General features: G+C 46.4%; 1 protein-coding gene across 3 annotated transcripts in view; it reads right to left on the reverse strand.

Annotated features, from left to right (window-relative positions):
- The window catches only part of ACAA1 (acetyl-CoA acyltransferase 1), a 64,228-nt gene that overhangs the window by 14,664 nt on the left and 23,241 nt on the right, over positions 1–26,323 (reverse strand). For all 3 annotated transcript variants that reach the window (XM_063921800.1, XM_063921801.1, XM_063921799.1), the window contains exons 5-9: positions 24,848–24,890; positions 19,676–19,774; positions 17,585–17,665; positions 8,752–8,942; positions 8,443–8,622 (exon numbers count right to left, since the gene is read on the reverse strand). In XM_063921800.1, the coding sequence (XP_063777870.1) occupies positions 8,443–8,622; positions 8,752–8,942; positions 17,585–17,665; positions 19,676–19,774; positions 24,848–24,890 (594 nt within the window). The remainder of the gene's footprint in view (positions 1–8,442; positions 8,623–8,751; positions 8,943–17,584; positions 17,666–19,675; positions 19,775–24,847; positions 24,891–26,323) is intronic.

Here is a 26,323-nt window from a genome sequence, read left to right on the forward strand (position 1 = left end):
CTAAGGCCTGCGACTCGGTCTAGGCGGGATCTCTAGTGTACACAACCGCAGCATCTAAGCTGCGACCGAGTACCCTCGTGGTAGCGTCTGAGACGGAAGTGAGGTCATTCAGTTCATGGACGGGAGACGCGCGGAAACTGGTCATGAACTCGGAGGAGGGGCGGCCAGGAGAGCGTCTGAATCCCCCTGTTGACAAACTTTAAGGATCGCAGCCTCTACCTAGTCCTGGCGCCTATGATCCCTGGAGCGTAGCGCTGTTGCACTCGAGATGTTCGGCGCATCAACACACTGTTTGTAGTCTCCACCAATACAGTGTAGCTGTGTCCGGACCCCCCTAGTAAGAGGAAATCCATAGACTTACCATCCCCCCATGCTCCGGCCACAGCCTGGTTACGTCTGCTGGACCTGCTAGAACATCCGACACAGACGCCCGTCGAGACAGCACTATTACCGCGAAGGTAAGCGTTGTTGAGACCCGGTGGGAAGTTGTTGGAGCGACTCTTTCTAGTATGCGTTTAAGACGCTGTTAAGAAAAGTCGCTCAAAAAAAATAATAAGATTTTAAACCTACCGGTAAATCTTTTTCTCCTAGCCCGTAGAGGATGCTGGGGACTCCGTAAGGACCATGGGGTATAGATGGGCTCCGCAGGAGATTTGGGCACTCTAAAGAACTTTTAGTATAGGTGTGCACTGGCTCCTCCCTCTATGCCCCTCCTCCAGACCTCAGTTAGAGAAACTGTGCCCAGAGGAGATGGACAATAGGAGGAAAGGATTTTGTAAATCTAAGGGCAAGATTCATACCAGCCCACACCAATCATACCATATAACTTAGATTATATGCAACCAGTTAACAGTATGAACAAAAAAACAGTATCAGTCAAAGACCGATTCCAACTGTAACATAACCCTTATGTAAGCAACAACTATATACAAGTCTTGCAGATTTAGTCCGCACTGGGACGGGCGCCCAGCATCCTCTACGGACTAGGAGAAAAAGATTTACTGGTAGGTTTAAAATCTTATGTTCTCTTACGTCCTAGAGGATGCTGGGGACTCCGTAAGGACCATGGGGTTTATACCAAAGCTCCAAACCGGGCGGGAGAGTGCAGATGACTCTGCAGCACCGATTGAGCAAACGCGAGGTCCTCATCAGCCAGGGTATCAAACTTGTAGAATTTTGCAAAAGTGTTTGAACCCGACCAAGTAGCTGTTCGGCACAACTGTAATGCCGAGACGCCTCGGGCAGCCGCCCAAGAAGAGCCCACCTTCCTAGTGGAATGGGCCTTTACCGAATTCGGTAACAGCAATCGAGCCGTAGAATGAGCCTGCTGAATCGTGTTACAGATCCAGCGAGCAATAGTCTGTTTAGAAGCAGGCGCGCCAATCTTGTTGGCTGCATACAGGACAAACAGAGCCTCTGGTTTCCTAACCCTAGCCGTCCTGGCTACTAAATTTTTAAGGCCCTGACCACATCCAGGGACTTGGAGTCCTCCAAGTCACCCGTAGCCACAGGCACCACAATAGGTTGGTTCATATGAAAAGAAGAGACCACCTTAGGCAGAAATTGAGGACGAGTCCTCAACTCTGCTCTATCCACATGAAAAATCAAGTAGGGGCTCTTGTGAGACAAGGCCGCCAACTCTGACACCCGCCGTGCAGATGCCAAGGCTAATAACATAACCACCTTCCAGGTGATAAATTTTAATTCCACCGTTGGAAGAGGTTCAAACCAGTGTGATTTAAGGAACTGTAACACCACGTTAAGGTCCCATGGTGCCACTGGTGGCACAAAAGGAGGCTGGATGTGCAGCACTCCCTTTACGAAAGTTTGGACTTCTGGGAGAGAAGCCAATTCCTTTTGAAAAAATATAGATAGGGCCGAAATCTGTACCTTAATGGAGCTTAATTTTAGGCCCATATCCACTCCCGTCTGTAGGAAGTGGAGAAAACGGCCCAGATGGAAATCTTCCGTAGGAGCATTCTTGGTTTCACACCAAGATACATACTTCCTCCAGATACGGTGATAATGCTTCGCCGTTACTTCCTTCCTAGCGTTTATCAGAGTAGGGATAACTTCCTCCGGAATACCTCTCTCTGCTAGGATTCGGTGTTCAACTGCCATGCCGTCAAACGCAACCGCGGTAAGTCTTGGAACATGCAAGGCCCCTGCTGTAACAGGTCTTCCCTGAGAGGAAGAGGCCACGGATCTTCTGTGAGGATTTCCTGAAGATCCGAATACCAGGCCCTTCGAGGCCAATCTGGAACCACGAGTATTGTTTGTACTCTGTTTCGTCTTATGATTCTCAACACTTTTGAGATGAGAGGAAGAGAAGGGAACACATAGACCGACTGAAACACCCATGGTGTCACTAGGGCGTCCACCGCTACTGCCTGAGGGTACCTTGACCTGTCACAATACCTCCGAAGCTTTTTGTTGAGGCGTGACGCCATCATGTCTATTTGAGGAAGTCCCCAAAGACTTGCTATCTCTGCAAAGACCTCTTGATGAAGTCCCCACTCTCCTGGATGGAGATCGTGTCTGCTGAGGAAGTCTGCTTCCCAGTTGTCCACTCCCGGTATGAAGACTGCTGACAGAACACTTACGTGATTTTCAGCCCAGCGCAGAATTCTGGTGGCTTCCACCATTGCCACTCAGCTCCTTGTCTCGCCTTGGCGGTTTACATGAGCCACTGCTGTGACGTTGTCTGATTGAATCAGAACCGGTAGGTCGCGAAGAAGATACTCCGCTTGTCGTAAGCCGTTGTATATGGCCCTCAATTCCAGTACGTTGATGTGTAGACAAGCCTCCTGGCTTGACCATATCCCCTGAAAATTTCTTCCTTTTGTGACTGCTCCCCATCCTCGGAGGCTCGCGTCCGTGGTCACCAGAACCCAGTCTTGAATGCCAAACCTGCGACCCTCTAGAAAGTGAGCACTCTGCAGCCACCACAGGAGAGACACCCTGGCCCTGGGGGACAGGCTTATCTTTTGATGAAGGTGTAGATGGGACCCCGACCATTTGTCGAGAAGGTCCCACTGAAACGTCCTCGCATGGAACCTGCCGAAGGGGATGGCCTCGTAGGCTGCCACCATTTTTCCCAGAACCCGAGTGCATTAATGAACAGACACTCTTTTTGGTTTTAGCAGGTCCCTGACCATGTTCTAGATGTCCTGGGCTTTTTCTATTGGTAGAAAAACCCTCTTCTGTTCCGTGTCCAGAATCATGCCTAGGAATGATAGTTGAGTCGTTGGAAGCAACTGAGACTTTGGCAGATTGAGAATCCAACCGTGTTGATGTAACACTCTCAGGGAGAGTGACACGCTTTTCAGCAATTGATCCCTTGATCTCGCCTTTATCAGGAGATCATCCAAGTATGGGATAATTGTGACACCCTGCTTGCGCAGGAGCACCATTATTTCCACCATTACCTTGGTGAAAATCCTCGGGGCCGTGGAAAGCCCAAACGCCAACGTCTGAAACTGGTAATGACAGTCCTGTACCGCGAAACGCAGGTATTCTTGATGAAGAGGAAATATGGGGACATGAAGGTAGGCATCTTTCACGTCCAGCGACACCATAAAATCCCCTGCTTCCAGACTGGATATCACAGTCCGGAGCGATTCCATCTTGAATTTGAACTTTTTCAAGTATAGGTTTAGGGATTTTAGATTCAAAATTGGTCTGACCGAACCATCCGGCTTCGGGACCACAAACAGTGTTGAATAGTACCCTTTTCCCTGTTGGCCTAGGGGAACCTTGACAATCACTTGCTGTTGACACAGCTTTTGAATTGCATCTAATACCATTCCCCTCTCCGGGGAAGAGGTTGGCAAGGCCGACTTGAGAAATCGTCGAGGGGGCACCTCTTCGAACTCCAGTTTGTAACCTTGGGATACAATTTCCAACGCCCAAGGATCCACGCCTGATAGGACCCAGACCTGGCTGAAGAGTCGAAGACGTGTCCCCACCGGTGCGGACTCCCTCCGTGGAGCCCCAGCGTCATGCGGTGGATTTAGCAGAAGCCGGGGAGGACTTCTGCTCCTGGGAACTAGCCGAAGCAGGTGTTCTCTTACCTCTACCCTTACCTCTGGCGAGGAAAGAGGAGCCACGACCTCTTCTGGACTTATGCGACCGAAAGGACTGCATCTGATATTGTGGGGTTTTCTTTTGCTGTGGGGGAACAAAAGGCAAAAATGTAGATTTACCCGCGGTAGCTGTGGAAACCAGGTTCGCGAGACCATCCCCAAACAAAACTTCACCCTTGTAAGGTAAAACCTCCATATGCTTTTTTGAGTCGGCATCATCCGACCATTGGCGGGTCCACAGAGCTCGTCTTGCCGAAACTGCCATGGCATTGGCTCTGGAACCAAGCAGCCCCACGTCTCTTTGAGCGTCTCTCATATACAAGACTGCGTTCTTAATGTGACCGAAAGTCAGGACAGTGGTATCCTTGTCCAGGGTATCCATGTCAGCCAACAAGATATCTGTCCATGCTGCAACAGCGCTACAGACCCATGCCGATGCTATTGCCGGTCTGAGTAAAGCCCCCGTATGTGCATAAATAGACTTTAAGGTAGTCTCCTGTCTACGATCCGCAGAATCTTTAAGGGCCGCGGTGTCTGGAGACGGTAGCGCCACCTCCTTGGACAGACGCGTTAATGCCTTGTCCACCCTGGGCGAGGATTCCCAAGGTACCCTGTCCTTTGCTGGGAAAGGATACGCCATAAGGATCCTCTTGAGAATCTGCAGTTTTTTGTCTGGAGTTTCCCAAGCTTTTTCAAATAATTAGTTCGGTTCATGAGATGGAGGAAACGTTACTTCAGGTTTCTTCCCCTTAAACATGTGTACCCTCGTATCAGGAACAGAGGGGTCATCTGTGATATGCAAAACATCTTTTATTGCCATAATCATATAATGAATACTTTTGGTCACCTTAGGGTGCAACCTTGCCTCATCATAGTCGACACTGGAGTCAGAATCCGTGTCGGTATCAGTGTCTACTATTTGTGATAAGGGACACTTGAGACCCTGACGGGCCCTGTGACCCAGTCAAATCCGCGGATTGACTCCCTGCTGTTTCCTTGGACTCAGCTTTGTCCATTCTCTTATGTAATAAGGTCACATTAGCATTTAAAATATTCCACACATCATACCAATCATGAGTCGGCGTTGCCGACGGAGACACCACAATCATCTGCTCCACCTCCTCCTTGGATGAGCCTTCCGCTTCAGACATGTCGACACACACGTACCGACACCCGTACACACACACACACACACACACACACACACACACACGGATATATCTATAAGGGGACAGTTCCCCAACAAGGCCCTTTGGAGAGACAGAGAAAGAGTATGCCAGCACACACCCAGCGCCAACTGACACTGGAAACAATTCCCAGATATAGTGCTTTTATATATATGTCAATCGTGTAATACACTCACTGCGCCAAAATGTGCCTCCCCCCCCCCTATTTTTTAGCCCTGTATCACCGTTCTGCAGGGTAGAGTCCGGGGAGCCAGCTTCTCTTCAGTACACTGTGGTGAAAATGGTGCTGGTTAGTGCTGTGCGACCAAGCTCCGCCCCCTCTGGTGGCGGGCTTCGGTCCCGCTCAAATTCTCAATTAATGGCGGGGGATGAACATATCCACTGACTCCGCAGCCCATATGTGTAATAACATGCCAAAACAGAAGTATATATTGCTGTCCAGGGCGCCCCCCCCCCTGCGCCCTGCACCCATCAGTGCCTGTCCGTGTGTGTAACGTGTGGGAGAAATGGCGCGCAGCGTTAACGCTGCGCGCTTACCTCAGGGAAGATCTGAAGTCTTCTGCCGCCTTAGAAGTCTTCTTTCTTCTTATACTCACCCGGCTTCTATCTTCCGGCTCTGCGAGGAGGACGGCGGCGCGGCTCTGAGACGAACGGCAGGGGGAGACCTGCGTTCCGATTCCTCTGGAGCTAATGGTGTCCAGTAGCCTAAGAAGCAGAGCCTATCATTTAAGTAGGTCTGCTTCTCTCCCCTCAGTCCCACGATGCAGGGAGCCTGTTGCCAGCAGTGCTCCCTGAAAATAAAAAACCTAACAAAATTCTTTTATCAGAGAAACTCAGTAGAGCTCCCCTGTAGTGCACCCATTCCCCTCTGGGCACAGAATCTAACTGAGGTCTGGAGGAGGGGCATAAAGGGAGGAGCCAGTGCACACCCATACTAAAAGTTCTCTAGAGTGCCCATATCTCCTGCGGAGCCCGTCTATACCCCATGGTCCTTACGGAGTCCCCAGCATCCTCTAGGACGTAAGAGAAATATAGTAAGTCTATAAAAATAAAATAATAAAAGCTTGAGGCTGCTTTATTCACAGCAGCCCTGTGACCATGCGGCTTCCTGCCGCACCAAGCAAAAAAATTATTTCACTGAGTCAGTGGGCGGGACTATATGGTGAAGGCCCCGATGCATCCTGGGAGGCCAGAAAGCTTGTGAGCGTGTTGGTGCCATTTCCGCTGTCGCTCAACCATATCCCAATGTTATGCTGTGGATAATCCTGTTCCCAGCCAGAGAAATATCTGCTGCTTTGAAGGTACCAATGAGCACAGTCCTCCATCATCCATAAATGGAAGGAGTTTGGAACCACCAGGACTCTTGCTAGAGCTGTCCGGCCATCTAACGGAGTGATCGAGGCAGAAGGGTCCTAGTCAGGGAGGTGACCAAGAACCCAATGGTCACTCTGTCAGAGCTACAGCATACCTCTGTGGAGAGAGGAGAAACTTCCAGAAGGACAACCATCTCTGCAGCAATCCACCAATCAGGCCTGTATGGTAGAGCGGCCAAACGGAAGCCACTCCTTAGTAAAAAGCACATGGCAGCCAGCCTGGAGATTGCCAAAATGCACCAGAAGGACTATCTGATCATGAAAAACAAAATTCTCTGGTCTGATGAGACAAAGATTGAACTCTTTGGCGTGAAGGTCAGGCGTCATGTTTGGAGGAAACCAGTCACTGCTTATCACCAGGCCAATACCATCCCTACAGTGAATCATGGTGGTGGCAGCATCATGCTGTGGGGATGTTTTTCAGCGGCAGGAACTGGGAGACTAGTTAGGATAGAGGGAAGATGAATGCAGCAATATACAGAGACATCCTGGATGAAAACCTGCTCCAGAGCGCCTTTGACCTGAGACTGGGGTGACGGTTCACCTTTCAGCAGGAAACAACCCTAAGCACACAGCCAAGATATCAAAGGAGTGACTTAAGTACAACTCTGTGAATGTCCTTGAGTGGCCCAGCCAGAGCCCAGACTTGAATCCGATTGAACATCTCTGGAGAGATCTGAAAATGGCTGTGCACCGACGCTTCCCATCCAACCTGATGGAGCTTGAGAGGTGGTGCAACGAGGAATGGGCAAAACTGCCCAAAGATAGGTGTGCCAAGCTTGTGGCATCATATTCAAAAAGACTTTAGGCTGTAATTGCTGCAAAAGGTGCGTCAACAAAGTATTGAGCAAAGGCTGTGAATACTTATGTACATGTGATTTCTTAGTTTTTTCTTTTAAATAAATTTGCAAAAATCTCAAAAACACTTTTTTCACATTGTCATCATGGGGTATTGTATGTAGAATTTTGAGGGAAAAAATTAATTTATTCCATTTTGGAATAAGGCTGTAACATAACAAAATGTGGAAAAAGTGAAGCGGCGCTGTGAATACTTTCCAGATGCACTGTATATCCCAAAAGAGAGAGAAGGAAAACAGCACTTGGGAACAGGTTATTTAATACTGCTAAATATTTAATACAATATAAACAAAACACACCGGGCAGTGGTGGTCATTCCGAGTTGTTCGCTCGCTAGCAGTTTTTAGCAGCCGTGCAAACGCTATGCCGCCTCCCACTGGGAGTGTATTTTAGCTTAGCAGAAGTGCGAACGAAAGGATCGCAGAGCGGCTACAAAATAATTTTGGGCAGTTTCAGAGTAGCTTCAGACCTACTCAGCGCTTGCGATCACTTCAGACTGTTCAGTTCCTGTTTTGACGTCACGAACACGCCCAGCGTTCGGCCAGCCACGCCTGCGTTTATCATGGCACACCTGCGTTTTTATGAACACTCCCTGAAAACGGTCAGTTGACACCCAGAAACGCCCACTTCCTGTCAATCACTCTGCGGCCAGCAGGGCGAGTGAAATGCTTTGCTAGACCTTGTGTGAAACCACATCGTTCGTTGCGCAGAAGTGCCGATTTTTTGCCTGATCGCTGCACAGCAACCGAAAGCAGCTGCGAACGCACCACCTGATCCGACAGAGACGGGTACCAATAAGGAGCGTTTTGAGCCCGATAATGCCTTAAGACATGATATTGGCATACAAATCATACAGTATATTACACATCGCCTACATAGAAGGGATTATATTCTTCAGATCTCTTTATCTGATAATGGTGCAAATTTGTGAAACAGTACCTGCTTTTTTCAATGCCACAGGTATAGCATACGCTGGCCCTATCCCCATAACATCAGGGGGAACTCCGACTACTGCAAAGGACTTTAACACCCCCAAAATAGGGAGACCCAACTGCATAGCTGTGGAGCGTTTCGACAGCAAAACTGCGGCGGCTCCATCACTGACCTGACTGGAGTTTCCTGAAGGAAAAAATGAAAAGCACAAATGTGTTTTTTTGCAATTTACTGCACATAAGGAACAGCAAAGGCTCTAGAACCTGTATTTTAGTTACCACTATACATGGATTACCACAATGATGTTGTTCTCACCAGCAGTAGTGGTTCCACCTTCCTTAAAGGCTGGTCTGAGCTTTCCCAGCCCCTCCAGGGTGGTGCTAGCCCGAATACCCTCATCTTCACTCACGGTTATGGTTTTTGTGTTACCCTGGTCGTCGGTGAATGTGGTGGTTACAGGAACGATTTCAGCTGTGAAGTGGCCTAATCTTTGTGCTGCTGCAGCCCTGAAAAAAAGTGAGGTTTCAAGCCAGGATTGCTTTACAGTATATTTCCCCATATGTGCCTCATGCCTCAGTGATGTGACTGGTCATATTTACTTTAAATGCACACAACTAACCATTACAATCGCTTTAGAAAAAACTTGAGAAGCTTATTTGTATTTATGGTATAGTAATTATATAAAAGACATTGTCATGTCTAATGCAGCAATACTGTCAAGTATAGCGCCACAAGTTTTAGTGTTGAATCTGCGCCACTGGCTACATACAGATGTGTCCTGGTCTATCCTCCAAACGGTAAGACGCACAAGCAAACTCTGCTGATTAAAATGATATGCTGCATGTGTATATTCTGTGTGGGACTGAGGCTGTGTCTGCATATGAAATGCTACGTTATAGTGTCAATTGAAAACACTTTAATGTAGTATTTCGTATGCAGATACAGCCGAAGTCGCACACAGAATATACACATGCTGCATATCATTTTAATCAGAAGCTGCTTGTGCATCTTATTCACATAGCAATGTAAGATGCATTTTCTGGGAAAACACGCACAAAAAGACAAACATGTTAGTAAATACGCTTGGGACTAGGTGCGACTAGAAAGACTGTTTAACGTGACTGCAGCAAAAAGGACACATGTGTAATATGTTGTGAACTACACACTGGAGATAATAATTTAACATAAATTAAGATTTGGTTGGATTCATGAAACCTGAAACAAAAACTTATTCTGTCAGAAAACGTGCTCCACAGTAGGCTGCATCATAATCACAGAAGGCAAATCGCACAGACATGAGGATTACATTAGTGGTGGACACAACATATGTATCTTTGGTGTACCTAGGAAAAGGCACACAGAGCAAATGCGTATTTGGTGTCATTATGTAGATTCAGATGCATGTTGCAATGCAAACTCAAAGAGAGCAGTAGTTACACCAATGTGCCTGCGTGTATGTGCCCCTGACAGAAGCATTAGATACAGCAGCGTTAGGCAGGTCTGTTAGTACCCAATGCAGATGTAGAATAGCCCATTTGTAAACAAAATGTAATACAAACAATTATTGTACACTGTGTAAAATTGGGGTTATGTGGTCATAATTCACGGGAAAAAAGTCTTAATAGAAATAAGTCACATTTACCATTAAAAAAAAAAGCAAAATAAAACAATATCCATTTATATATTTAATATTAAATGGATTTGACCTTAACTGCAGCAGTCGGCATGGAAAATAAGAATTTACTTACCGATAATTCTATTTCTCGGAGTCCGTAGTGGATGCTGGGGTTCCTGAAAGGACCATGGGGGATAGCGGCTCCGCAGGAGACAGGGCACAAAAAGTAAAGCTTTAGGATCAGGTGGTGTGCACTGGCTCCTCCCCCTATGACCCTCCTCCAAGCCAGTTAGGTACTGTGCCCGGACGAGCGTACACAATAAGGGAGGAATTTTGAATCCCGGGTAAGACTCATACCAGCCACACCAATCACACCGTACAACTTGTGATCTAAACCCAGTTAACAGTATGATAACAGCGGAGCCTCTGAAAAGATGGCTCACAACAATAATAACCCGATTTTTGTAACTATGTACAAGTATTGCAGATAATCCGCACTTGGGATGGGCGCCCAGCATCCACTACGGACTCCGAGAAATAGAATTATCGGTAAGTAAATTCTTATTTTCTCTATCGTCCTAGTGGATGCTGGGGTTCCTGAAAGGACCATGGGGATTATACCAAAGCTCCCAAACGGGCGGGAGAGTGCGGATGACTCTGCAGCACCGAATGAGAGAACTCCAGGTCCTCTTTTGCCAGGATATCAAATTTGTAGAATTTTACAAACGTGTTCTCCCCTGACCACGTAGCTGCTCGGCAGAGTTGTAATGCCGAGACCTCTCGGGCAGCCGCCCAAGATGAGCCCACCTTCCTTGTGGAATGGGCCTTAACCGATTTAGACTGTGGCAGGCCTGCCTCAGAATGTGCAAGTTGAATTGTGTTACAAATCCAACGAGCAATCGACTGCTTAGAAGCAGGCGCACCCAACTTGTTGGGTGCATACAGTATAAACAGCGAGTCAGATTTTCTGACTCCAGCTGTCCTGGAATATATTTTCAGGGCCCTGACAACTTCTAGCAACTTGGAGTCCTCCAAGTCCCTAGTAGGTGCAAGGCACCACAATAAGCTGGTTCAGGTGAAACACTGACACCACCTTAGGGAGAGAACTGGGGACGAGTCCGCAGCTCTGCCCTGTCCGAATGGACAAACAGATATGGGCTTTTTTGAGAAAAAAACACCAATTTGACACTCGCCTGGTCCAGGCCAGGGCCAAGAGCATGGTCACTTTTTATGTGAGATGCTGCAAATCCACATATTTGACTGGTTTTAAACCAATGTGATTTGAGAAATCCCAGAACTACGTTGAGATCCCACAGTGCCACTGGAGGCACAAAAAAGGGGTTTGTATATGCAATACTCCCTTGACAAACTTCTGGACTTCAGGAACTGAAGCCAATTCTTTCTGGAAGAAAATTTACAGGGCCGAATTTGAACCTTAATGGACCCCAATTTGAGGCCCATAGACACTCCTGTTTGCAGGAAATGCAGGAAACGACCGAGTTGAAATTTCTTTGTGGGGCCTTCCTGGCCTCACACCACGCAACAAATTTTCGCCACACGTGGTGATAATGTTGTGCGGTCACCTCCTTTCTGGCTTTGACCAGGGTAGGAATGACCTCTTCCGGAATGCCTTTTTTCCCTTAGGATCCGGCTTTCCATCGCCATGCCGACAAACGCAGCTGCGGTAAGTCTTGGAACAGACATGGTACTTGCTGAAGCAAGTCCCTTCTTAGCGGCAGAGGCCATAAGACCTCTGTAAGCATCTCTTGAAGTTCCGGGTACCAAGTCCTTCTTGGCCAATCCGGAGCCATGAGTATAGTTCTTACTCCTCTACGTCTTATAATTCTCAGCACCTTAGGTATGAGAAGCAGAGGAGGGAACACATACACCGACTGGTACACCCACGGTGTTACCAGAACGTCCACATCTATTGCCTGAGGGTCCCTTGACCTGGCGCAATACCTGTCCCGTTTTTTGTTCAGACGGGACGCCATCATGTCCACCTTTGGTATTTCCCAACGGTTTACAATCATGTGGAAAAAACTTCTCAATGAAGTTTCCACTCTCCCGGGTGGAGGTCGTGCTGAGGAAGTCTGCTTCCCAGTTTCCATTCCCGGGATGAAAAACTGCTGACAGTGTTATCACATGATTTTCCGCCCAGCGAAAAGTCCTTGCAGTTTCTGCCATTGCCCTCCTGCTTCTTGTGTCGCCCTGTCTGTTTACGTGGGCGACTGCCGTGATGTTTTTCCCACTGGATCAATACCGGCTGACCTTGAAGCAGAGGTCTTGCTAAGCTTAGAGCATTATAAATTTACCCTTAGCTCCAGTATATTTATGTGGAGAAAAGTCTCCATACTTGATCACACTCCCTGGAAATTTTTCCCTTGTGTGACTGCTCCCCAGCCTCTCAGGCTGGGCTCCGTGGTTACCAGCATCCAATCCTGAATGCCGAATCTGCGGCCCTCTAGAAGATGAGCACTCTATAACCACCACAGGAGAGACACCCTTGTCCTTGGATATTGGGTTATCCGCTGATGCATCTGAAGATGCGATCCGGACCATTTGTCCAGCAGATCCCACTGAAAAGTTCTTACGTGAAATCTGCCGAATGGAATTGCTTCGTAGGAAGCCACCATTTTTACCAGGACCCTTGTGCAATGATGCACTGTTTTTAGGAGGTTCCTGACTTGCTCGGATAACTCCCTGGCTTTCTCTTCCGGGAGAAACACCTTTTTCTGGACTGTGTCCAGAATCATCCCTAGGCACAGCAGACGTGTCGTCGGGATCAGCTGCGATTTTGGAATATTTAGAATTCACCCGTGCTGATTGTAGCAGTATCCGAGATAGTGCTACTCCGACCTCCAACTGTTCCCTGGACTATGCCCCTATCAGGAGATCGTCCAAGTAAGGGATAATTAAGACGCCTTTTCTTCGAAGAAGAATCATCAATTCGGCCATTACCTTGGTAAAGACCCCGGGGTGCCGTGGACAATCCAAACGGCAGCGTCTGAAACTGATAGTGACAGTTCTGCACCACGAACCTGAGGTACCCTTAGTGAGAAGGGCAAATTTGGGACATAGAGGTAAGCATCCCTGATGTCCCGGGACACTATATAGTCCCCTTCTTCCTGGTTCGTTATCACTGCTCTGAGTGACTTCATCTTAATTTGAACCTTTGTAAGTGTTCAAAAAAAATTTTTTAGAATAAGTCTCACCTAGCCTTCTGGCTTCAGTACCACAATATAGTGTGGAATAATACCCCTTTTCTGTAGTAGGAGGGGTAATTTAATTGTCACCTGCTGGGAACACAGCTTGTGAATTTTTTCCCATACTACCTCCTTGTCGGAGGGAGACTTGGTAAAGCAGACTTCAGGAGCCTGCGAAGGGGAAACGTCTCGACATTCCCATCTGTACCCCCGGGATACTACTTGTAGGATCCAGGGGTCCTGTACGGTCTCAGCGCCATGCTGAGAACTTGTCAGACGCGGTGGAACGCTTCTGTTCCTGGGACTAGGCTGCCTGTTGCAGTCTTCTTCCCTTTCCTCTATCCCTGGGCAGATATGATCTTATAGGGACGAGAGGACTGAGGCTGAAAAGACGGTGTCTTTTTCTGCAGAGATGTGACTTAGGGTAAAAAACGGTGGATTTTCCAGCAGTTGCCGTGACCACCAGGTCCGATGGACCGACCCCAAACAAGTCCTCTTCCTTTATACGGCCATACTGTGCCGTTTGGAATCTGCATCACCTGACCACTGTCGTGTCCATAACATCTTCTGGCAGTTATGGACATCGCGTTTATTCATGATGCCAGAGTGCAAATATCCCTCTGTGCATCTCGCATATATAGAAATGCTCTATAGTCAATAAAATACTGTCCCTGTCAAGGGTATCAATATTTTTAGTCAGGGAATCCGACCAAGCCACCCTAGCTCTGCACATCCAGGCTGAGGCGATCGCTGGCCGCAGTATAACACCAGTATGTGTGTATATACTTTTTATTATATTTTCCAGCCTTGTCAGCTGGTCCTTGAGGACGGCCCTATCTATAGACGGTACCGCCACTTGTTTTGATAAGCGTGTGAGCGCCTTATCCACCTTAAGGGGTGTTTCCCAACGCGCCCTAACTTCTGGCGGGAAAGGGTATACCGCCCATAATTTTCTATCGGGGGGAACCCACGCATCATCACACACTTTATTTAATTTATCTGATTCAGGAAAAACTATGGTAGTTTTTTCACATCCCACATAATACCCTCTTTTGTGGTACTTGTAGTATCAGAAATACGTAACACCTCCTTCATTGCCTTTAACGTGTGGCCCTAATAAGGAATACGTTTGTTTATTCACCGTCGACACTGGATTCAGTGTCCCTGTCTGTGTCTGTGTCGACCGACTAAAGTAAACGGGCGTTTTAAAACCCTTGACGGTGTTTTTGAGACGTCTGGACCGTACTAATTGTTTGTCGGCCGTCTCATGTCGTCAACCGACCTTGCAGCGTGTTGACATTATCACGTAATTTCCTAAATAAGCCATCCATTCCGGTGTCGACTCCCTAGAGAGTGACATCACCATTACAGGCAATTGCTCCGCCTCCTCACCAACATCGTCCTCCTACCTGTCGACACACACGTACCGACACACAGCACACACACAGGGAATGCTCTGATAGAGGACAGGACCCACTAGCCCTTTGGAGAGACAGAGGGAGAGTTTGCCAGCACACACCAAAAACGCTATAATTATATAGGGACAACCTTATATAAGTGTTTTCCCTTATAGCATCTTAATATATATATAAGCATATCGCCAAATTAGTGCCCCCCCTCTCTGTTTTAACCCTGTTTCTGTAGTGCAGTGCAGGGGAGAGCCTGGGAGCCTTCCCTCCAGCCTTTCTGTGAGGGAAAATGGCGCTGTGTGCTGAGGAGATAGGCCCCGCCCCTTTTTCGGCGGCCTCGTCTCCCGCTCTTAACGGATTCTGGCAGGGGTTAAATATCTCCATATAGCCTCCGGAGGCTATATGTGAGGTATTTTTAGCCAAAATAGGTATTCATTTGCCTCCCAGGGCGCCCCCCTCCCAGCGCCCTGCACCCTCAGTGACTGCCGTGTGAAGTGTGCTGAGAGGAAAATGGCGCACAGCTGCAGTGCTGTGCGCTACCTTTAGAAGACTGAGGAGTCTTCTGCCGCCGATTCTGGACCTCTTCTTACTTCAGCATCTGCAAGGGGGCCGGCGGCAAGGCTCCGGTGACCATCCAGGCTGTACCTGTGATCGTCCCTCTGGAGCTGATGTCCAGTAGCCAAGAAGCCAATCCATCCTGCACGCAGGTGAGTTCACTTCTTCTCCCCTAAGTCCCTCGTTGCAGTGATCCTGTTGCCAGCAGGACTCACTGTAAAATAAAAAACCTAAGCTACACTTTTCTAAGCAGCTCTTTAGGAGAGCCACCTAGATTGCACCCTTCTCGGCCGGGCACAAAATCTAACTGGCTTGGAGGAGGGTCATAGGGGGAGGAGCCAGTGCACACCACCTGATCCTAAAGCTTTACTTTTTGTGCCCTGTCTCCTGCGGAGCCGCTATCCCCCATGGTCCTTTCAGGAACCCCAGCATCCACTAGGACGATAGAGAAATAACAATTATGAAATGCAAATAGCCAGCCATTAATTAACTTAAATGATGTAATATAATCGTGATGTTGTTTTCGGAGCTATACGATTTATAGTAATGCTTGTAGTCCTCATCTGCCTGACCCTGAACACTCCCTGCAAATGCAGTGTTGCTGTAACTGTACGCCCGTAACCTGAGCTGTATGCAGTAATGAGTGCGCAGAGTAGCAGCCATCATTATCACCTGCACTTACACTAACCCTCACGCTTAGTGCAGGAGATCCATCTGCATTTGGAGCTCTCTTTGCATACATACGACTCAGAATAACAAATAACTATGACGACACACCCACAAAACTGTTTTCTTGCGTACACTCGCATTGCTGCCACGTAGAAACACCCAGACCAGGCCGCAGAAAAAAAGACTGGGATGTGTCAGACTCAGACCGTAGGCTCATAGATATATAGATTATATATATATATATATATATATATATATATATATATATATATATATATATATACACACACACATACTATTATATATGTTTATATAATATATATGTAGTATATATATATATATATATATATATATATATACTATTATATACATATTATATATGTATATATATACCTCTTACATCTTTGTTCCGTGCACTGCAAGTTGCGTTACACATAATGCGTGAGTGCCGTGTGACTTGGTAGCATTTTTTCCGCAAAAAATGCGTCTTACACACAAAATAATGTAACAGGACGCACAAGCAGCTTCTACTGATTAAAATGATATGCGGCATGCCTATATTCTGTGTGTAACTGCGACTGAATTTGCATACAAAATGCTGCGTTACATTTTGGAAAACACTGTAACGTGGCATTTCGGATGCAGATAGAGACACAATTACAGACAAGACATAGGCATGCTGCATATTATTTTAATCAGCAGAAGCTGCTTGTGCATCTTACTCCATTACTTTGAATCTAAGACGCATTTTCGCTGAAAAAAATGACAAAAAGATGCTCGGCCCTACCGAGTCCCGTCATAGCACGGCGCAACTTGAAGGGCTGTTTAGCGTGACTGCAGCAAGGATGTAAGAGAACACATCTGTACGTATGCAGACAAGACACAAGCACAGTTCACTATAAATGTGTGATTCTGCCAGATTACGTGCACATCATAATTATGCCCTATGTATAGGTCTGCACCGTCCCTCCATCATACACGACACTGTCTGAGCAGCAATCACGTGATCACGCCCCTATTACTGCACAAGGTACACAACTGCCCATCATTTCCCTTCCCTGGGGTGTCAGTCACAGTTACACAGAGCCTTAACACTAATGTATGCATACACATATTTTGTTCACAACAAGAGAAAGTGCCTAACCTAAAATTAAAGCAGATAGACCGGCATCAAAGTCATTCAATTAACTATATCTAAGCTGTGGTAATGTCTTCTTGGCATTTCTAAGTATGATAATTTGATATCCACATTTAAAAAAGGAATTTGCACAGGATATGATATTGCAGAAAGCTTTCACTTTCTGTAACACAAGCTCCCAGTATCAGTGTGACAGGACCCTCAGGTTACTACTCTGTGCTCCCGGAGAACTCTGCTCTATCCACTGTCTGTCTGCTTGCCTACATATGCCGTCCTCACAGTATGACTATACTGAAGTCACTGCCTCCCGCAAGCGCCACACTCTTCTCATGAAATACTCTGTGCTGCTCTAAGCATTGCAATGATCCAATGGCCACAGGAGAGTAAAACATGATAACAGAATGACACAAGACATAGCAAAACGAAGGAAGAGCAGCAGTCCAGATCAGACATAAGGAGTGTGTCAGACATACACATCATTTTCAAGGTTATATAAACAGCCAAGGAATATGTAATCCCCTCATTAAATCATTATGAAATATTCCAACTTGTTTACTTTTGTTGCGATGCCAAAGAAAATGCGTCTTGTTTCTGCCTGGTGACGCCAAACCTTTCAGCCACGTTCTCGGAGGTGATCCTGTAAGAAAACATTAATGATTAGGAAATGTAAGACCATTTCTGGAGACCCAAAGAACACACTCAGCTGAACGGTGCAGATCAGGTTTCTATCTGTTGTGCAATAACATTGCTGTACAAGTGGAGAGTAAATGAGGCACAATAGCACTGACCGCTGTTCAGAAAACAGAACAATCTAAAAAATAACACTGAGCACATTTTTATGGCAAGTGGACTGGGATATAAAAAACCATGCTGGTGGGACAGATCCATTATAGAGAAAGGATACTGTATGCGCTAATAAGATGGACTGCAAAGAAACAGCTATGTATAACATACGTCCTCTGTTGGACAGTCTGGTGGAACCAAGGTCTCCTCCGGTCCTAAAATGTGTTGTATTCTCCCAATGTTTATCTCCTTTTTCAGAAACCGTTCCATGAATAAAACTCTCTTATGTACAATAACCTACTGAAGTGACACAGCTTCCCTTCCACATGATCTTCTTGTTCATTATACAACTTTCTGTAACCTATAATGCAACAGCTCTTTATTCTCCGTGTGATCAACTTCATCCTACTAGGATCATTTTATAGGATATACTATACATTGCTGTCTATGGACACTATTCAGGTTGGATTGCTAATATTGCAAAAAAGCAGTTGTTGCAATCAAAAATATTTGCTAAGCGCTGGCACGCATGCACAGTTGTTCGATAATCGACAGGATTGCGGTTTCTCAAATGTTGCGATCCAACATGAATAGGGTCCTATGGTGGTCATTCCGAATTGTTCGCACAGTAATTTTCTTTTCATCGCAGCGATTTTCCGCTAATTGCGCATGCGCAATGTTCGCACTGCGACTGCGCCAAGTAAATTTGCTATGCAGTTAGGAATTTTACTCACGCCATTACGAGGTTTTTTCTTCGTTCTGGTGATCGTAATGTGATTGACAGGAAGTGGGTGTTTCTGGGCGGAAACTGGCCGTTTTATGGGAGTGTGTGAAAAAACGCTGCCGTTTCTGGGAAAAACGCGGGAGTGGCTGGAGAAACGGGGGAGTGTCTGGGCGAACGCTGGGTGTGTTTGTGACGTCAAACCAGGAACGAAACTGACTGAACTGATCGCAGTTGCCGAGTAAGTGTGGAGCTACTCAGAAACTGCTAAGAAGTGTCTATTCGCAATTCTGCTAATCTTTCGTTCGCAATTTTACTATGCTAAGATTCATTCCCAGTAGGCGGCGGCTTAGCGTGTGCAAAGCTGCTAAAAGCAGCTTGCGAGCGAACAACTCGGAATGAGGGCCTATATTCCTTACTTTAAGGGGTATGGTTCATCAAATCGACAGTATCTAGGTCGACAATGTTTAGGTCGACCACTATAGGTCGACAGTCACTAGGTCGACATGGATAGAAGGTCGACAGGGTTTCTAGGTCGACATGTGCTAGGTCGACAGGCCTAAAGGTCGACATGAGGATTTATTTATTTTTGTGTCGTTTTCTTCGTAGAGTGACCGGGATCCCAAATTAGTGCACCGCGTCCCCTCGCATGGTTCGCTTCGCTCGCCATGCTTCGGGCATGGTGCCTTCGCTCCGCTACCGCTTCGCTCAGCACAGATTACCATTCCAATCGTAGTCCACGTGGATCGTTAAGTATGAAAAAATTCAAAAAAAAGAAAAAAAATGTGAAAAACTCATGTCGACCTTTAGACCTGTCGACCTAGCACATGTCGACCTAGAAACCCTGTCGACATTCCAACCATGTCGACCTAGTGACTGTCGACCTATAGTGGTCGACCTAAACATTGCCGACCTAGATACTGTCGATCTTCAGACCGGATCCCACTTTAAGATGAGGTTCTGGGTTTAGCACCGATGCACCCTGGCTGAATGGTCCCCGTCCGATGAGAAACAGAGAAATTAGCATGTTTTTTACAGTAGTAAGTGAGTAAATGGAATGTGTGGCTGACACCATGTAGGAAGAGAACAGCAGCAATCTGATAAAGAATACAGATATACTGTAGGTGTGTTTATGGTACTCACCCCATGGGGATCAGGCAGTCCCTGGCGTTACTATTATCCACTATACGAGGACTAATGTCTCCAGGATTTCCAACACTCGCAAGGCTCATAGACTCAACCCTGCACAGAAGTAAGAGGATTACACTTGTAGGTGCCTGTGTCACATGTCTGACTACACTTTATCTAGCTGCCTGCGGTCAGGCACATGGGACGCTGCTTCCTATCTGTCTAGGATACGCCATGTGATCTCTCTCAGGCAATGATCAGCATGCATATATAGTGCTACACGCACAACTTACATTTCAGCTTACCACAGTCTAAATCTCCACCAAATGTGTAAGTAAATATTACTCTCTTGCTGGCTACTGGGGACACCAACCTGTCTACAAAGTTAGGGCTCCAATGTGAGTTAGGAATAAATAATTTGGCTATGACAGAATGTGCAATACTGCAAATTGTGCAACCGTGCTGCACAAGCGGGGAGGGATGCAAATGTACAGAGAGCACACAGATTCAGTACTGGGGAGGAAACGCACTCATCTCATTATCGCAGTATGTGTGCTACATGCAGAAGCAGACAGTATCTTCCCTGCATCTAGAAGAAAAAATAATTGCCACCAGAGGCACTGCATCAGTGTAGTCCAGGCACAAATTCATTTATCCCCCAAGTCTCACAGGGTGTGAGTGTATTAGGTTTACATTGAACATACTGACATGATCAGAATATTGACATTCAGCACGTGGACACTGATGTAATGTCAAAGTCTTTATATATCCCTAAAATTACCCAGCCATGTCCATGACCATATCTACATAATGAATGCTGACCTTCTGCTGCCGACATTCTGATTGGTGACCTACTGACTGCACCCAGGTGCACACAGCCTGCAATCTAGCTGGAGGAAACCAGGTATAAGACAAGCAATCAAATCATAATGATATGATCACATTTCATATGGTGTGTACACACTGAGATTTTTTCTTACGATTTTGACTATGGGGTGTATTCAATAACTGTCGGAAGCTGCTGTCTTGTCGGAAAGACGGCAGCTTCCGACAGTTTTAGGTCGGAAGCGGTTCAGACCTATTCATTACGGCCCCATTTATTCCGACAAGTCGGGAAACCCAACTTGTCGGAATTCTGTCGGAATGCACGTTGATCGGCGGCTTCAGCCGCGATCAGCGTGCATTGTCGGAAGCGGGGCCAAACCCGACAGGTTTCAGCCCCGTTTCCGACAATCTCAATCCGACTTTAAAAAAAGTCGGATTGAGATGAGTGAACCGAGAGCAGGAGACGGGGGAGCAGCGGGGAGAGCAGGGACCCAGCGGCAGCGTCCACTCGGCTCCAGCAAGCGACGTCCCGCTTGCTGGAGCCGGGTGGACGCTGCAGAGAGCCTCCTTTTGTTACGCTGCTGCAGCCGCTGCTCCCCCGTCTCCTCCTCCCCCATCCGCTCCATCTACTCCGACAGTCGGATTTGGCCGCTCTTTTGAATAGGGGTTGTCGGGTCCATTCCGACAACTGCATGTCAGAATGGACCAGACTCTTATTGAATATACCCCTATATAGTCAAAATCGTAAGAAAAGTTAGTGCAGATCGCAAGGTGAAAGTCACCTTGCGATCTCGATTCGATGCCGATGCGCGGTCGGCATCGCAAGAATAGATAGTCAAAATTGATGTGCCTACACAGTCTATCTGTATAGAAGAGATAGTCAAAATTGACACTTAGCCAAAATCGCACAGTCAGTATCGCAAGCACAGTCATTATATGCTTGCGATGCCGACCTAGCCCATGTCGCATAGTGAGAATCGGCCATAGCCCGAATCTCACCGCGTGTATGGGCCAATAGTGAGATTTGGTGATTTGCACAATTGTTATCATAATACAATGGAATTGGTGTGTGTATGCTGTGTACTTGTACAAATCGTGGCGATTCTACAGTGTGCATGTTCTGCCCACCTAAATAGCTAAGTATCTGCAACCCAATCAATTTCTAATCACACCTCATAAAAATTCAGACTACCAAGGGTTGGGTAATTGCAAGGCAACAATGTTCAGACAGAAACGCTCATTGGCCTGTAACATGTGTATGCGGCTAGCAGGTAGGACAATGGGGGTCATTCCGACCCGTTCGCACGCTGCAGTTCATCACAGTGGTGCGAATGGGTCGGTTCTGCGCATGCACGGAGGACGCAATGCGCAGGCGCATCGTTGCTCAGCGACGGTAGCCGCTGGGCAATGACCCCGGGAACAAATAAAGCGGTCGCAGTGCGGATCGCAAGAAGCTTGACAGCCGGGAGGCGGATCGGGGCGTCTACTCACCGTTTTCCGGGCGTGGAGATCCGAACACAGGCGTGTCAAAGGCGTTTGGAAGGCGTATGTCTGACGCCAATTCCGGGACCTTCATCGCTGGATTCATCGCACAGGGTAAGTAACTGCAGGGCTGGTCTTCTTTTACACAAAACTTTTTTAGCATAGCAGGGCTTCACAAGTGATCGCAGCCATGCTATGCTAAAATACACTCCCCCATAGGCGGCGTCTAGTTGATCGCACGAGTAGCAAAAAGTTGCTACGTGCAATCAACTCGGAATGACCCCCAATGTGAGCAATGAGAATATGTGTAACAGTCAGTGTGAGGTTTAATAAGCAATGGACTGTGGGGCTAATTCAGACCTGATCGCACCTCTGCGAATTTGCAGAGGTTTGCAATTGGCTAGTTGCCGCCCAACCAGAGTAAAAAAGTCTGTATACGCCGTGCGAAAAGCTTTGCAAATGCCAACTACAAATCTGTTCACAACTCACTCACCATTTAATGATTTTTCCTGTGTGAGCAGTCTGTGCGTAGCCCAGGACTTACTCCTACAGTGTGAAAGAATCAGGCTGATCGGGCCAGAGCTGACGTCACACACCCTCCCTGAAACCACTTGGGTACGCCTGCGTTTTTCCTATCACTCCCAGAAAACGGCCAGTTACCACCCCCAAACACCCGCTTCCTGTCAATCAGCGTGCGTTCACCTAGCGATCAAAAAAACACGCAGGAATTTTTTGCAGTTTATTACATTCCGTACGCATGAGCAGTCATTCGATAATCAGCCGCTTTGCGATTTCAGGTCTGAATTAGGCCCTGTGACAGAATTAGAGAAGAGATGAATATGTGGGAAATGTCATGGAAGAAATGACTGGTACTGTTGCTTGCTGGAAATCAATGCTTTATGTATGCAGCATAAAAGTCACTTTTGACAGTGAATAGTTGTTTTGCAGATGTATTTTTATGTTGTTGTTATATGAAGTAACCTCCAGACACAGTAACCTTTACCCGCCACTGTGTGATCTGATACCACATCTGGATGTGGTCTTGTGCAAGAACCAACCAGCAACCTTTGCTCAGGTACTGTACACGGCACTCACAGCAGTACTATAATGTGGAGTGTTGTGCAGTGCACACTAATATTTAAGCCTTAACTATTCTCTCTGTAGTCACATCATCAATTCACCCCATCGTCTATAATAGGGAGCTAGGAGATCATTTTCAGGTTCTTACATGTGGCCCTCAGCCCCAAAAGGGGGCCACACATTACTTTTTAAGAGAAACTGCACCACACAAGGTTGGTATGTGCCTGCATCAGGGGGTTTACACACCCCAAGCACTAGCTGCATCATTTGGAGAGTCACCTAGTTATAACAGCAACTCAAAGATAACACACCCCATCACTTCATGTCCTGCAGCTAGTGTTAGCCCAACGAGATGTGTACCCACTGATCTGTGTCACAGGTCCGCAAGTGCCCCCAGTAGCATGTACTGTTTTATGGGAGAGAACAAAATTAATGATCCTGGAATAATATAGCACTCAAATGTATTTAGGCTAACCGCTCTAATACAGCAAACCTTTGGCATCCCGACACCTGTAGGTCATACAAGCGCCAGCATGACCAAGAAGCAATGTCTGCTAGGGCATGCTGGGAATTTTAGTTCCACTGTTTCATCCAGTGTCATTCAGCACTGTGCTAAATCCCCCTAGATGGGTGCACACAAATTGTGACAAATAAATTCAGCAAAAGGAATGCTAGTACTGCAAGCCTCCCTATTACCATGAGACCAGCCCTGTCTGGCATCACCTGGTACCAACTGACGCTTTTGCAGGGGGAACCCATGCCCGTTGTCAACATGTCTTAGTGGTATCCCGTGGAGGCTATAAGCACTGGTGCTGGTTACTCTCATAGGGGAGGATATACTACTCGTTGTTATAGTAAAGGTATAATGAACGGGAGGCAGTCAATTTACCGGTTGTCGGGATCCCGCCTGTCAGGAGACCGACACTGGAATCCCGACACCCGTGAAATACCACCAGTGGGAATCCCGACCGCCGGCCAAAATCTTCACTCCACGCTACCACCCGAGGGGCAATATAACCGTGTGGTGACCAAAGCGAGCCTGCGAGGGGACACACTGCGCTCGCCGCCAGTATCCCGGCTGACCGCTGGGATCCTGACCGCTAGATATCATACTGATCCCTAATGAATAGTGCCTTTGTCAGTCACTGTAAAATAGGCCCCGCCCATTTATGTCACTAGGCATGGATGCACGGACTTAAATGTCATCAATTGAACAGATGAAATGATATGAGCAGCACATTACAAGCTGGAGAAATTATTAACCTTTTATCTAAGCATCTCTGGGTGACAAAGTGCATTCCGGCACTTTCACTGCTCAAGACTCTCCGGTGGTACGTGTCTATTACATTTCTATACAAGTCCTAAGTCTGCTTATACTCTGTGAGTGCACAATAAGGCATATAATAATATATTACCTACACTGGTAATATACCAGTGTAATATTACCTACACTGTAACAGATATCCGAATGTACATGTGCCTGGTGGCAACAGCTCATAAAAAGCTATTTATGTTTCATGTTCCCTTTATATCAAAATAAAACCACAGACCAGAATCTGATCTAAGTAATTACAGTATATGGAAGAAATACAAGCAACTAGTGTTGTATATTCAATGCAGCTTTCTACAATATAAGACATAGTATTATCCGACTATACACAAGACTGCTGGTTGCTATGTGTGCAGCACATCACTGCTCTCCGCTCATGCTGTCCCATAACCCCAATCACAGATCACTCTCGCTGCACAGCTGCCTAATGTAACCTACACTTACTACATCACATATAGGATTATTCTTACCCACATGCCAATCCAATGTCATACGAACCATTCCTGATGCCACCTGTAACAATATATATGTGTTAACACATTACTACAAAAAAGCTGTAAATCAATGCAGAGCCTATAAGACGCACACCTCTGGGTTTTTCTTTGCAAACCCTCCTAACATTTCGCTTTCACCCAGTGATCATAATTATGTTCCAAAACAGTTATTACTCTATTATTTCTGTCTCTATTTATTTGGCACCACAAGGGATCTGCAGTGCCGTACATAAACATACAAAACAATCACAGTTACATAATGGTTATTGCCATCATGTAATAAGCAATGACCAAGCCTTTTCCAAAACTACAAGATGGTCTCAGATGTTACGGTTTCAACATTTACAATTAAGGCACAAAACATATATTGTACCCTAGCGTTTGCCCGTGGCTTTGCTCCCATGGATGTCTGTTACTGCTCATTGGAACTGATTTTACAAAGACAGTAATGCCACCAGCAACTCGCATCGTGCATAACTATAGCATGTAGTATTTGTCTTGGTGCTCCATCTACTGGTTTGACGTGTAAACTGAAACTTCAAGATAACCTGCCTGATTAGGATATATAGTCAGATTGCCATGTAATTATATATATATATATATATATATATATATATATATATATATATATATATATATATATATATATATATATATATATATATATATATATATATATATTTTTTTTTTTTTTTTTTATTTATACACATACATACATACATATATAACTTCGTGTTCGGAGTGTGCAATAAATGTATAAATCTATACATATAATAAAACTGTATGGGTTGTGTCTTACATAGACTTTTTTTGCGCAATATACTACTAGAGACCGTTTATGACATTTTGTAACAAATTTTTGTCGGTCTGTTTGTTCCGGCATCACGCAAAAAATAAGATTTTAAACCTACTGGTAAATCTTTTTTCTCCTAGTCCGTAGAGGATGCTGGGGACTCCGTAAGGACAATGGGGTATAGACGGGCTCCGCAGGAGACATGGGCACTCCAAAGACTCTAGGATAGAATGGGTGTGCACTGGCTCCTCCCTCCATGCCCCTCCTCCAGACCCAAGTTAGAGAAACTGTGCCCAGAGGAGACGGACAGTACGAGGATAGGATTTTTGTTAATCTAAGGGCAAGATTCATACCAGCCCATACCATCCACACCGTATAAACTGGAATATACGTAACCAGTTAACAGTATGAACAAAACAGCATCAGCCAACGACTGATCTTAACTGTAACATAACCCTTATGTAAGCAACAACTATATACAAGTCTTGCATAATTTTGTCCGCACTGGGACGGGCGCCCAGCATCCTCTGCGGACTAGGAGAAAAAGATTTACCGGTAGGTTTAAAATCTTATTTTCTCTTACGTCCTAGAGGATGCTGGGGACTCCGTAAGGACCATGGGGATTATACCAAAGCTCAAAACCGGGCGGGAAAGTGCGG

Source organism: Pseudophryne corroboree, chromosome 5 (assembly GCF_028390025.1).
Source record: "Pseudophryne corroboree isolate aPseCor3 chromosome 5, aPseCor3.hap2, whole genome shotgun sequence".
Lineage (NCBI taxonomy): Eukaryota > Metazoa > Chordata > Amphibia > Anura > Myobatrachidae > Pseudophryne > Pseudophryne corroboree.